The sequence below is a fragment of the Chrysochloris asiatica genome, unplaced genomic scaffold (genome assembly GCF_000296735.1).
Source record: "Chrysochloris asiatica unplaced genomic scaffold, ChrAsi1.0 scaffold00062, whole genome shotgun sequence".
Taxonomy (NCBI): Eukaryota; Metazoa; Chordata; class Mammalia; order Afrosoricida; family Chrysochloridae; genus Chrysochloris; species Chrysochloris asiatica.
In genome coordinates, this window is record NW_006408580.1 from 10,336,111 (window position 1) to 10,347,943 (window position 11,833).

General features: G+C 38.8%; 1 protein-coding gene across 4 annotated transcripts in view; it reads left to right on the plus strand.

Moving 5' to 3' along the window:
• The window catches only part of CASK (calcium/calmodulin-dependent serine protein kinase (MAGUK family)), a 548,810-nt gene that overhangs the window by 384,977 nt on the left and 152,000 nt on the right, over nucleotides 1-11,833 (plus strand). For all 4 annotated transcript variants that reach the window (XM_006864257.1, XM_006864260.1, XM_006864259.1 and 1 more), the window contains exon 7: nucleotides 6,423-6,598. In XM_006864257.1, the coding sequence (XP_006864319.1) occupies nucleotides 6,423-6,598 (176 nt within the window). The remainder of the gene's footprint in view (nucleotides 1-6,422; nucleotides 6,599-11,833) is intronic.

The window sequence follows — 11,833 nt, forward strand, 5'->3', positions numbered from 1 at the left end:
TTAAATCATTCTCTCACCACCTCGCCCTATGAAATGAAATTATACTTAAATTCTCTGCTAGTTTTGCATTCTTTTATACTTAATTATTTCAAATATATAAGAAACTGCAAGTTGAATACAATTTCGAAGGATGGTAATGTTTTTCCTAATTCAAAACTCCTGATAAGGACTGGAAAACCAAACGATCAGATAATAAAGCATAATTTAACTATGTTGTCATTAAGTGCCATCGAGTCGGTTCCAACCCATAACACTCCTGTATAAGGTTTCCAAGGAGCAACTGGTGACCTTAAACCACCAACCTTGCAGTTCAAATTGATTTTGCAGACCAGTGCATTAACCCATAGCACCACACCAGAACCCCAATTTAACTATAGAACCATTGAATATCAGGACTTGAGTGGACCAAACTATTACTAGACAGTCAGATCACCAGCCCCTGTAGCCAATAACAGGGGCGGGGTGAGAATCAACATACGTTTTATTGACAGATCTGGAAGGTAGTGAGAATACTTCTCCAAAGGTGGCCTTAGTTTCCACCATATGGTTGGAATTTTTATGTCCTCCTTGGAAACCCTATACAGGGTCGCTGTGAGTCTTAACTGAGTGGACGGCACTTAACAACAATAAGATATTATCCCATTTGTTTTTGTCACCATTCCTTTCTCAGATCTTAATGCCCCTCCCCCTCTGGGAGTGTAAGCACTCCACCAGCTCAAGGTCCTATACACTTTGGGAATGACTCCCTTTTTTCCCATTAGAGAAAGAGCAGTGTTACAGAAGACACCTGGGGACCAGATATTCTCTTTCCTCTGGTTTTCCTCCTCCCAACTTGTCTCTTTCTTCTGAGTTTTAATCCTTCAGCTACATGTCCTGGGAACATGTACACAAGGGAAATGTTAGGACAATAATGTTGAAACAGTGTTTAAAAAAGGATTGAAAACATCTATCACTAAAAGCCTATTAAAATCCTTCTCTCATTAATATCAATTTCACAACTAATAATTGAATTCTTCCATAAAACTCTCCCCCAGAAAGGTAGTTTAATGCTTCAACTGGCAAAGAATGCCCTGCATCTCAGAACAGTTCATTCTGTTTTTAAGTATTGAAAAGCTCATCCTTGTTATTGAACAGAAAGCTGTCTTCCTGTAACTCCACCCAGTGGTCCTAATTCTGACTGTTGAGGACACTGAGAACAGTTTGAATCCTTCCACATGATGACCATTTAGATGTTTGAAGATAGCTCTGATGCTCCCCGCCCCCACTAAATTTCTTATCGTAGTCCACTTCCCTAGGTTAAGTTAGCCAGTCCTCATGTAAACTGATGTTCACTGTCCACCGAGATCAAAACTGAGCACCGTAAATACAGGTCCGTAATAGTATGGGGCTCTCTCTTCTGTTCTGGGTAGGTTCACCAAATTATATGAGCTATTTAGACATGCTGACTCATATTTATCACACAATTCACTTAAAATCCTAGGTTTGTTCACTTTTTTTAAACAAACTCTCAAATCCAGTATTAACACCCCTATTCAGGCACACAATTACATCAGACAATTTTTGATGATTACATCCCCAAGTGTGATGGATGAAATGAAGATGAAAATGTATTTATATGCTATAATTGGCTATATATATATATGTGGTAGCACAGTGGCTCTATAGGATAAGCACTGGACCGTGAACCACAGTGTTGGCGGTTTGAGCCCACTATCTGCTCTATGGGACAAAGATGAGGCTTTCTGTTTCCACAAAGATTTACAGCTTCAGAAACCCTGTACAGACCAACAACATACTCATATATCATAACTGGTTTCTATTGATCTGTATCCATTAGTATTCAAATTGTCATGGGCTTCATTCATCTTTCCTTATGGTATTGAAATAATTACTTTGAGTATGATAATGTCTTTTAAAGTACATAAGGTAGTAAATGAGAAACGATTTATCTTAGAGAACACATTTCTATTGTAAAAGGAAGTTTTGAAATTTTTGCCCATGATGTTGCTAAAATTTATCAGCTTTATAACAGAAAGTTATTTTCTTGTCATTTGTAATCTTTGATCACTTAGCCCTACAAGTAGAAAGGAATCCTCTCCTTTCTGTGTTCTATATAGTAGCATAGACTATTTATTTAGATTATTTACATAGAAGATTTAAATACATCTACACTTCTCTGGTAGCGTAGTGGTTACGAATCGGGCTGCGAACCTTAAGGTCAGCAGTTCGAAGCTACCAGCTATCTGTTCCGCAGGAGAAAGATGAGACTTTCTGCTCCCGTAAAGATTTACAGCCTTGGAAACCCTGTACAGGGTCGCTATGAGTCGGAACCGACTCCACAGCACAAAACTACCACCACACTTCTCTAGGACTCCTGGTGTGGCGCTGTAGGATTAGCACTGGACTGCGAACCACAGGTCAGCAGTTCAAACCCACCAACTGCTCCTTGGAAACCTTATGCGGGGTCGCTATGAGTCAGATCCGACTCTATGGCACTTAACACACTTCTTCTGGCATCCAACTGCAAGGCCAGCAGTTCAGACCTACCAACCACTCCTCGGAAACCCTCTATGAAGTAAGTCACTATGAGTCGGAACCAATTATCAACGACACTCCCCGTATCTGAAACTCTGCTATTTGGAAAATTCACTTATCCAGAATACAACTATGGTTGTTACATGCTTTTGAGTCAGTTCCGACTCATAGTGACCTGTATAGGGTTTCCAAGGAGTGGCTGGTGGGCTTGAACCACTGACATTGCAGTTAGCTATCCAGTGCTTATCCTACAGAGCTATACCAGGACTCCAGAATACAACTAGGAACCTAGAAAATAATTGTGATAGCAGTAAGACTATTCCTGTCCTTGAAAGCCATTTGTGTTCCTCACAAGTAGGAATCGAAAGGCACTCTTTGAGGCTGACCTACTCTAATACAGATTGGTGTTGCTTCATACCTTGTACTTGCATTCTGGCTTGCAATGTCTTTCACCACTTCATCTATCTGCTTGACTCCTATTCTTCTTGAAGGCTCAGCTAAGAAACAGCTCCATGTACAAACAGGCCATCTCCACCATACTGATTGAGGCAGCCCTATTCCTTCTCTTCCACATTGCCGCAATTCTGTATGTGACATACCTCCAACGTGATATTTGATTCATGGGACTATAATCCTATCACAGACTGTGAGCCTCAGGTGGGCATGGCCATCCTTCTGTATGTTCATAGCACCTACCATGGTGTCTAGGACCTAAGAACCTCTCTGGAAATGCTACGGAATGAAATAATCCAATTGCTCATCAGTTTCCAGTTAATAGCAGATTATAAGCACCAAAATTAGGAGAAGCTGGGACTGGGACAAGCATAAGTAACATAATAATAGAAAAGAAATGAAAGCCGGACAGAAAAATATTATATTAAGCAGACTCCCAAGCATGGAAAGGTCAAAAGATTTGGGTGTATGAAGATTCAAGTCCTAAAATATTAGAAATATAGCTATTCAGAACTACTCTCTCCCTGAGGTTCTAGGTAATTACGTTTTATTACATGATTAAAATTTAACAGCTGAATATGTAAATATATATCTGAAGTATCTCATAAACAGTGACATTTAATATGGTTCTTTAGTTGGTTTCCTGTTCTTAACATTTTGGTTAAAATCATAAAAGTCAAGTAGCCACAAACAATGAAAAGCAGTTAACAATTTTAGGAAGGTCTGTCTATTTAAAAAATTAAATCCAGATCTTTTTACAGTCGACCAATCTGCAGGATGGAAGAAGACCATTCCTGTATGTTCTTTCTACCAGGCTATTCAAGTTCTTGAACAGCAAGTCAGACATTTTCCCCTAGAATCAATACTAATTCTCTAATAAAACGTAGTCTTCAATCTAGGCAAATGGGGGAAACCTCTTTTGTAGATCGAGACTGGCCATAGTGGCTCTGGCCTTTCCCAGAGTAAACCTGCCATTTTTAGTTCCTTGGCCCTTTCTTATGTGGAAAGTGACAGGAGTCAAGTTGGGTTTCAAAACATCTTTGGAACAAGCAGGTAGCTCTATCCCTGGCTGAGACTTAAGAGTTCTTGCCCTGCTTTTCCCTACCCCTGCCAGCTCCTATCCATAAGAACAAGGCTAGTTCTCCAGTGGCCCTCCTGTTCAGACTGTTAATGAGGCTTAGCTCTCATTAGCTCAGCTTCTTTATGTTATTTGGAAGCAAAATAGGGCAATACAGAAATAAACATATTTCTCTGGTTGTGTCTTTCTTTTTAACCAGTATAGAATTCTCACAGATATCTGGGAGCACAGTGGCTCTGTAGGATACACAATGGACTGCGGACCACAAGGTCAGCAGTTTGAGCCCACCAGCCACTCTGTGGGACAGAGATGAGACTTTCTGCTCCCGCAAAGATTCACAACCTCAAAAACCCTACATGAGGTCCCTTTGAACCAACTTGAAGGCACTTAACAACAACATAAATAATGTACAATTTAAATGCAAATGTGTTCACTCTCTAAACCCTGAACTGTAACTGGGCTTGAGTATCTCTTCTATTGCAGGAGAGAGAAATGAGGGTAGGAGGGGGGAGGGAGAGAACCATAGTGATCTACAACAAAGGACCCTCCCCAATACACAAACAGTTGTTGTTAGTGCCATTGAGTCAGTTCTGACTCATAGTGACGCTGCATAGGGTTTCCAAGGAGTGGCTGGTGAGTTTGAACCACCAACCTTGCAGTCCAAATCAGCCTTGTGGTCCAGTGCTTATCCTGGGCTAGAGGGTCTCTTTTAACTCTGGCAATTCTGAATTCTAGATAAAGTATTGTGCAAACTTTAAAGTAAAAAATATCCTGAACTCAGTGTGATGTGAGGGTTAAGGGGTTCACTTGAAGAAGAGCTGCCAAGTTTTGTGGGAAGCCCCCGACCTTCCAAAATAATTTCATTACAGGGTACAAGTCTCTTCATTCCACAATAGAAGAAAAGAATCCCTTTATGGTACTATGTTAAAAATACACACAGAGCTCAAAGATATTACGGGCCCCATTCCAGACCACCGCAGTAAAGCTGATATTACAATAAAGGGAATCACATGCATTTTTTATTGCTGTTTTCCAAAGCATATTAGTTATTTTTATACTATACTTTGAGAAGGCTTCAAAAAGTTCCTGGAAAAATGGAATTCAAATATAATGGAATTTTCCCAAGAACTTTTTGAAGTCTCCTCATATTAAGTGTTCAATAATATTATGAAAAAGTTTGAAATATTGTGAGAATTACTAAATTGTGACACAGAGACACAAAGTGAGCACATGATGTTGAAAAGTTGCGTCGATAGACTTTCTAGACACAGGGTTGCCACATACCTTAGTTTGTAAAAAGCACAATAAAATCTGTGAAGCACTATAAAACGAAATGCACTAAAACAAGACATGCCTGTAGTTACTACTGTACAAATCACTGATAGCAGAGTCCTTCCTGAAACCTAGGCTTGGTAGATGGTGAGAAGACAAAGTAAAAAAAAAAGAAGACCGAAGAGGGTCGAATAGGAGGAGCTTCCCAATTTTGTTTTGGTTTTGTTGTTTGTTGTTAAGTGCCGTGGAGTCAGTTCGAACTCATAGCGACCCTGTATGGGGTTTCTGAGGAGCAGCTGGTAAGTTTGAACCACCGATCTTGTGGTTCAAACCCACATTGCAGTCCAGTGTCTATCCTACAGCACAACGTCAGAACTCCTTATTTTGGATTATGTTACGTATTTGTTTTCAGTCTCTGCAAATGTTACCATTAGGAGGCTTAAAAAAATCAGAACAAAATATTACTGTTGTTAATTGCCACAAGCCACTCATAAAATCAACTTAACAGGATTTCAGATTCAAATTCTTATTTTCAAATCACAGTTGTCAGCATTTGCATTAATTTCCACTTTTCAGTCAAAAGTCCTCTTTTTTTTTTTTTCCTCAGGGATTCTTTCTCACTCTGCCCCTTCCCGTCCATGTCTGTGCCTCTGCCCTTGCCCAGGCCCGGCCTTCCCCGGCTCTTTCCTCGGCAGTCACAGACTTTACCTGCTGACTGCTCCACTTGTCTCTGCTTCATATTTATCAGGATTTTCAAATGTGAAAAGTTGGTTAGAAAACTTACTTCATGAAGCAAGAAAGATATAAACTGCAGTTGTGTAATCTGTTGAATTCACTAGGGACTGTGAGGGTTAGAAGACGAAGTACCTATCCTGGCCTCAGTATGTTCTACAGGTGATTCAATAAGTAATCCCCCCCCCCACTTCTGTTAACTGGGTTTTATAGGGGCATGGAGAAATGGGGAGACAATATTTATACTGTTGGACTTTCATTCCATTTTGTTATTGTTTTATTGTGCTTAGTTTTCAAGTCGAAACCCCATTTTATGTAGACATTCGTTCTTAATGTGTTATTTTCAATGTAGGACGCGTTGGAACACCTCATTTTATGGCCCCAGAAGTGGTCAAAAGAGAGCCTTATGGAAAGCCCGTAGATGTCTGGGGTTGTGGCGTGATCCTTTTTATTCTACTGAGTGGTTGTTTGCCTTTTTATGGAACCAAGGAAAGATTGTTTGAAGGCATTATTAAAGGAAAATATAAGGTAATGTATTATGAAATTAAATTATTCTGAAATAAAAATGTTTCTTAAAGTCATTCTCTTTGGATGGCTTATGGATTGACTGTCGTATGGGTACCCAGTCAGCGAAATGTCTTTTCTTGTGTCATTGATTTTGTAGCCTTGTCTGTTGTTAGGTGCCGTTGAATCGGTTTCAACTCAGCAATCCTTTACACAACAGCACAAAATACTGTCCTGCGCCGTCCTCACAACTGTTGTTGCGCTTGAGTCTACTGCTGTCGCCATGGTGTCAGTCCAGATCATTGAGGGGCTTTCCTCTTTTTGACTGGCATACTTCACCCTCTGCTTTACCAAGCATAATGTCCTTCTCCAGGGACTCGCCCCTCCTGATAATATGACCGAAGTATGCAAGACAGAGTCTTCTTAGGCAGCATAAAAACCCAGTCTTCTAGTAGAGTCAAACTCACAGTGAACCCTATATAGGATAGCTAAGACTTTAAATCTTTATAGGAACAGACAGCCTCATCTTCCTTCCATGGAGAAGTTAGTGGGTTTGAACTGCTGATGTTGAGGTTACCAGTCCAGTGCCTACCCCATAGCACTGCCAGGGCTCCTGTTAAGCAGCATAGACTTCAAGTACATTTTTGAGTTGCTGTCAGCTAAACTATCATGGAGTTGGTCAAGAAAGGAGTTTGTCTTCATTGCAACCATTGCCTTGTCTCTCCATTTTCCTTCCTTTTTGTGCTGCATCTACAGTTGATACTAATCCTTTTGGATTTCAGCTTAGTCTTGACACTTGAAAACATGTACCCTAACCTTCTTTGGTACAATAGAAAAACCAGAAAGTAGATGTGTGCATCACCTTTCCCCACATGCAAATCTACAACTAAGGACTCCTGGCCCCTCCAATTATCAGACATTCATCACAAAGCCAAACTCTAGTTCAGAGAAAGAATTTGGACTGATCCTTGTAATTATTTGTGATAGAATTTTACCTTGGGCAAGCTGTTTGTGACAAACCTTAAGGTCAGCCAGCATTTCAAAACTACCAGATGTTCTGTGGGAGAAAGAAGAGGCTTTCTGCTCCTGTAAATATTTACAGCCTTGGAAACCCTGTACAGGGTCGCTATGAGTCAGAACCGACTCCACGGCACATCACAACCACGATTAGCTGTCTAATATAATATAGTCTAATATAATATAGCTGTCTGGAGTCCTGGTGTGGCGCTGTGGGTTAATGCACCAGATTGCAAAGCTGTTTGAAATGCAAGGTAGGTGGTTCAAGCTCACCAGCTACTCCTCGGAAACCCTATACAGGGTCGCTATGGGTCGGAATCGACTCGACGGCACTTCACAACAACATTAGCTGTCTGGTGACCAAACTCATTCATTCAAGTTGGGCTACAAAATGAACTATGGGCCTTCACTGTGTAATTTGAAAAGAGTTTCATTATTAAAGCTTTTTGCTTAATCTGTAAAGTTAAGATGGAAATTTTATCCAGTTAATTTTAACCATTGTTTATCTTAACTTAAAATGTAGTCTCTAATAGCCTTTACTTGTTTTGCTTTTTCACACTTGATATTGTATTTGATGCAGTCAGCCAGCACAGCCTACAAGCTTGCCATTTACATTCTAGAATAAACTGAAATGCCAACATCATCGTGGCATTTCACAGTATAATTTAGAGCTATTCTTTATTATTCATATTTAACTATTGTGGATTGGAAATTTCATGTCCTATTCAGACTTGTGATTAGTAAATGATTACTTCAATTCGTTTTTTAAAAAAAACTACTAAGCCTGCTTAGTGGGTAGAGAGATTCTCTATTTGGTGTAATGAAAATTTTTGGAAACAGTGGTAATGGTTCAACAACATTGTGAATGTAATTAACACCACATAATTGTGAAATGAGAACACTTAAAAAGGAATTAAATGGCAACTTTTGTATTTCATAGAGTCACAATCAAAAATTCGTTTAAAAAAATCAGTTTAAAGGGTTTCAAAGATATTACTAACATTGTAAATGCCTACATTAAGTGACCTAAGGAGTTCTTGAAAATAAATAGGTTATACTTGAAAAGTTAGAAGAGTGGACTATCTTAGAAAAAGAGGAAGATCCCTTCATGAGATGGATTGACAGAGTGGCAGCCACAGTAGACTCAAACACAACAATTGTGAGGGTAGTACAGGACTGGGTGGTGTTTCATTCTGTTGAGCAAAGGGTTGCTATGAGTCGAAACCAACTCAATGGCTCCTAGCAACAACAGCAAATCATTGGTTCCATTACCCCAGGTTTTGTTAGAGCTTTTTGCCCTTATATATGGCTGGCAGGGACTATGTTGTTACATATGGGAAGCATGGGGATATCGGTTCAGGGCAGTTTATGCTTGGGAATTATTTTCCCTCCATTTATTACTAAAACATCTACTTCCTATTCAACAGAATCAAGGTTTCAGTTTTAGCTATGGCTCCAAAACTGAAATGCCCTCTAAAACTGTGAAGCCCCAAAAGTTTACTTTTCAATTCTTCAATAATGTTAGAATTTTATATTATCTCTTGGGGGGGGGAGTTATAAAAAGGGGGACGGAAAAGATTTAAAGTTGAATTTTCAGAGTGGCAACCTTGATTTTTTTCAGCCACAGTTGAAGCTTGCAGAGAGATGAGAATGGTTTTTATGTATTGTTTTGTTTTTTCTTGGTACAATGATACTTTATGAGTAGTACTATCATTTTATAAATGTATTTCTTTTGTTTGGATTAAGGTGGTGGCTCTGTAGGATAAAACTGTACTGCGAAGCACAAAGTTAGGTTCAAGCCTACCAGCTGCTCCTCGGGAGGCTTTCTCTCCAGGAAAAAATTTATAGCCTTGGAAACCCTATACAGGGTCGCTAAGAATTGGAATCCACAAATGGCATTTAAAAACAACAGCAAGATTATGCCAAAGTTCTGTCAAAAGAGAAAGATGCTAAGTTTAGGATTTTTCAGCTTCTCTTAGAGTCAGTTGGCCAATAGGGTCATCAGATGTCTCCAGAAATTGCTTGTAAAGCAATTCCTGGAAATTGTGAGTTACTATCAGAATGACTTTCTGGTCGAATTTTTCCAGGAAAAATCATAAATACTAATATACGTAGCTAAACAAGATTTGGTTGGTGATTCAAACTCACCAGTGGTTCCTTGGAAACCCTGTACAGGGTCGCTGTGAGTTGGAACTGTTTTGACGGCACTTAACAACAGCTTAAGAATAATAGCAATAATGATAGCCAGCCCATATATAGTACTGATGATGGCCAGGAGTCATTCTGAGCACCTCACATATATTCATTCATTTAACCCTCACTGCAGTGTAGGATGTAGCTACCATATAATAACATTTTCTAGCTGCCTTTTTAAGTTATAAACACTTGCTAATAATAGAGTTACTCCTTTGTGTTTGTTCAGTTGCTAACTTCCTGGTTTCCAAGGCAATGTGCTGTATTCCAAGAGCCTCCGGTATTTGATTTTGTCTATTTTTACTACATTTAGTAGTTATATTTGTGTCTTAGTAAGAAAAGTGGACTGTGTACACTTGTCTAAAAATTAAATTATTTTTTAAATTTCCCATTCTTAGTATTATAGTACTCGGATGGTGTCGGCTATATTACCATTTCTGTACCTGGGGCCTTGAAGCTCATTTTGATTCCTTATATATTCTTTCACTTATCTAACATAATATCTAGCTTATATTCATGACTTTCCATATGAAAAGCATCCTGGTTCCAAGTATAAATCCAGCTCTACCCTCATTGATAAAATTGTGATATGATTGTGTCAGCTTTTCTTTTTAATATTTTATGGAAATTTTCAAACAAAAAAGTAGAGATAATTCTATACTGAACCCCCAGCCACAACACTTGTCAACATATACCCAATCTTGTTTTATCTGTACTCCACGCACTACTAGGCTAGTTTAAAGCAAATTGCAAAAATACCATTTCATCGTCTTGGTTGTCTTAACAAACGAACTATTAGCAAGATCTTTGATGATACATGTTTAACGTACAACATTTAAATTTGTTATTGTTTGTAGACTACTGTGGGTCCTAAGTAATTTTAATTTAGATTTATATTCCTGTTTGCTAGCTTACCTGATCTTTTTGGTTTTACTTTTTTTTTTTTAATTACTGATGTGAAAACTGACATATCAAAATTGACCATTTTAATTTCTTTTCTCTTTTAAACCAGATCTTTTAGGGTAGATGCTAGAAAATATGATTTAACAGGAACATGTGCTAATATTTAATTTTAACTAACTTTTATTAAAGGATATATGTATATAAACCCCAAAGTATATAAAATATGCAATATATTCTTTTATCAGTGTTATACAGTGAGATTTTAGGCTGTTGTGACTTTGCTGTTCAAATAAATGAGAAGATTTTGTAGCCCTGTTTTGTTTCTCCTTAAATACTCAACCTCCCAACGTAATTTCATCTAGCTACTCTTTTTAGCCAAAGGAATAAAAAGCCCTCTTTTTTTTTAAAAAAAAAAAAATCAACTTTCTAAGTTTCTGTTCACTTCAGAAATCTTAGTACCACTTTTTCTCAACCCTTTAGCAAGGAAAAATCAGTTAGGCTACAGTGTATCTTCTCCAGGATGGGCAAGAGGGAACAAGGCTAGCCAAGTCCTGTAATCACTTACTTCAAACTGGCTAATGTATCACAATCTCAGCAGGATGATAGTATTAAAGCAGTCTCATAATATTTCTTTGAATGGAATTGACAAAAAGGATCTGTTGCGTGAGATTCTGCTTGTTAGAATAAGAAAATGGAAAGCCTTCCCAATATTAATAACTACCCCTGATGTGGTGCTGTGGGTTAATGCACTGGACTGCTAGGTCAATTTGAACTGCAAGGGTAGCGGTTCAGGCTCACCAGCCACTCCTCAGAAACCCTATACTGGGTCACTATGAGTTGGAACCGACTCTCCAACACTTACCAACAACAATCGCTAACATAGAGACATTAAACTACTTATGAATCGCTAGTCACTGAAAACTCTATGAATAGCAGAGAAACACTGTCATATACAGGACCGGAAGGTGGGAAGGCACTCAGAATGTGACTGGGGAAAAAAATGCCTCCTCAAAGTAGAGTTGACCATGATGACGTGAATAGAGTTAAGCTCGGGGGAGAAAAGCTCACAGAACCTTCATTTGCTGATGGGCCACAACTCAAAATGAAGAGAAACAGCTGTAAACATCCACTGAAACTCGGCACATG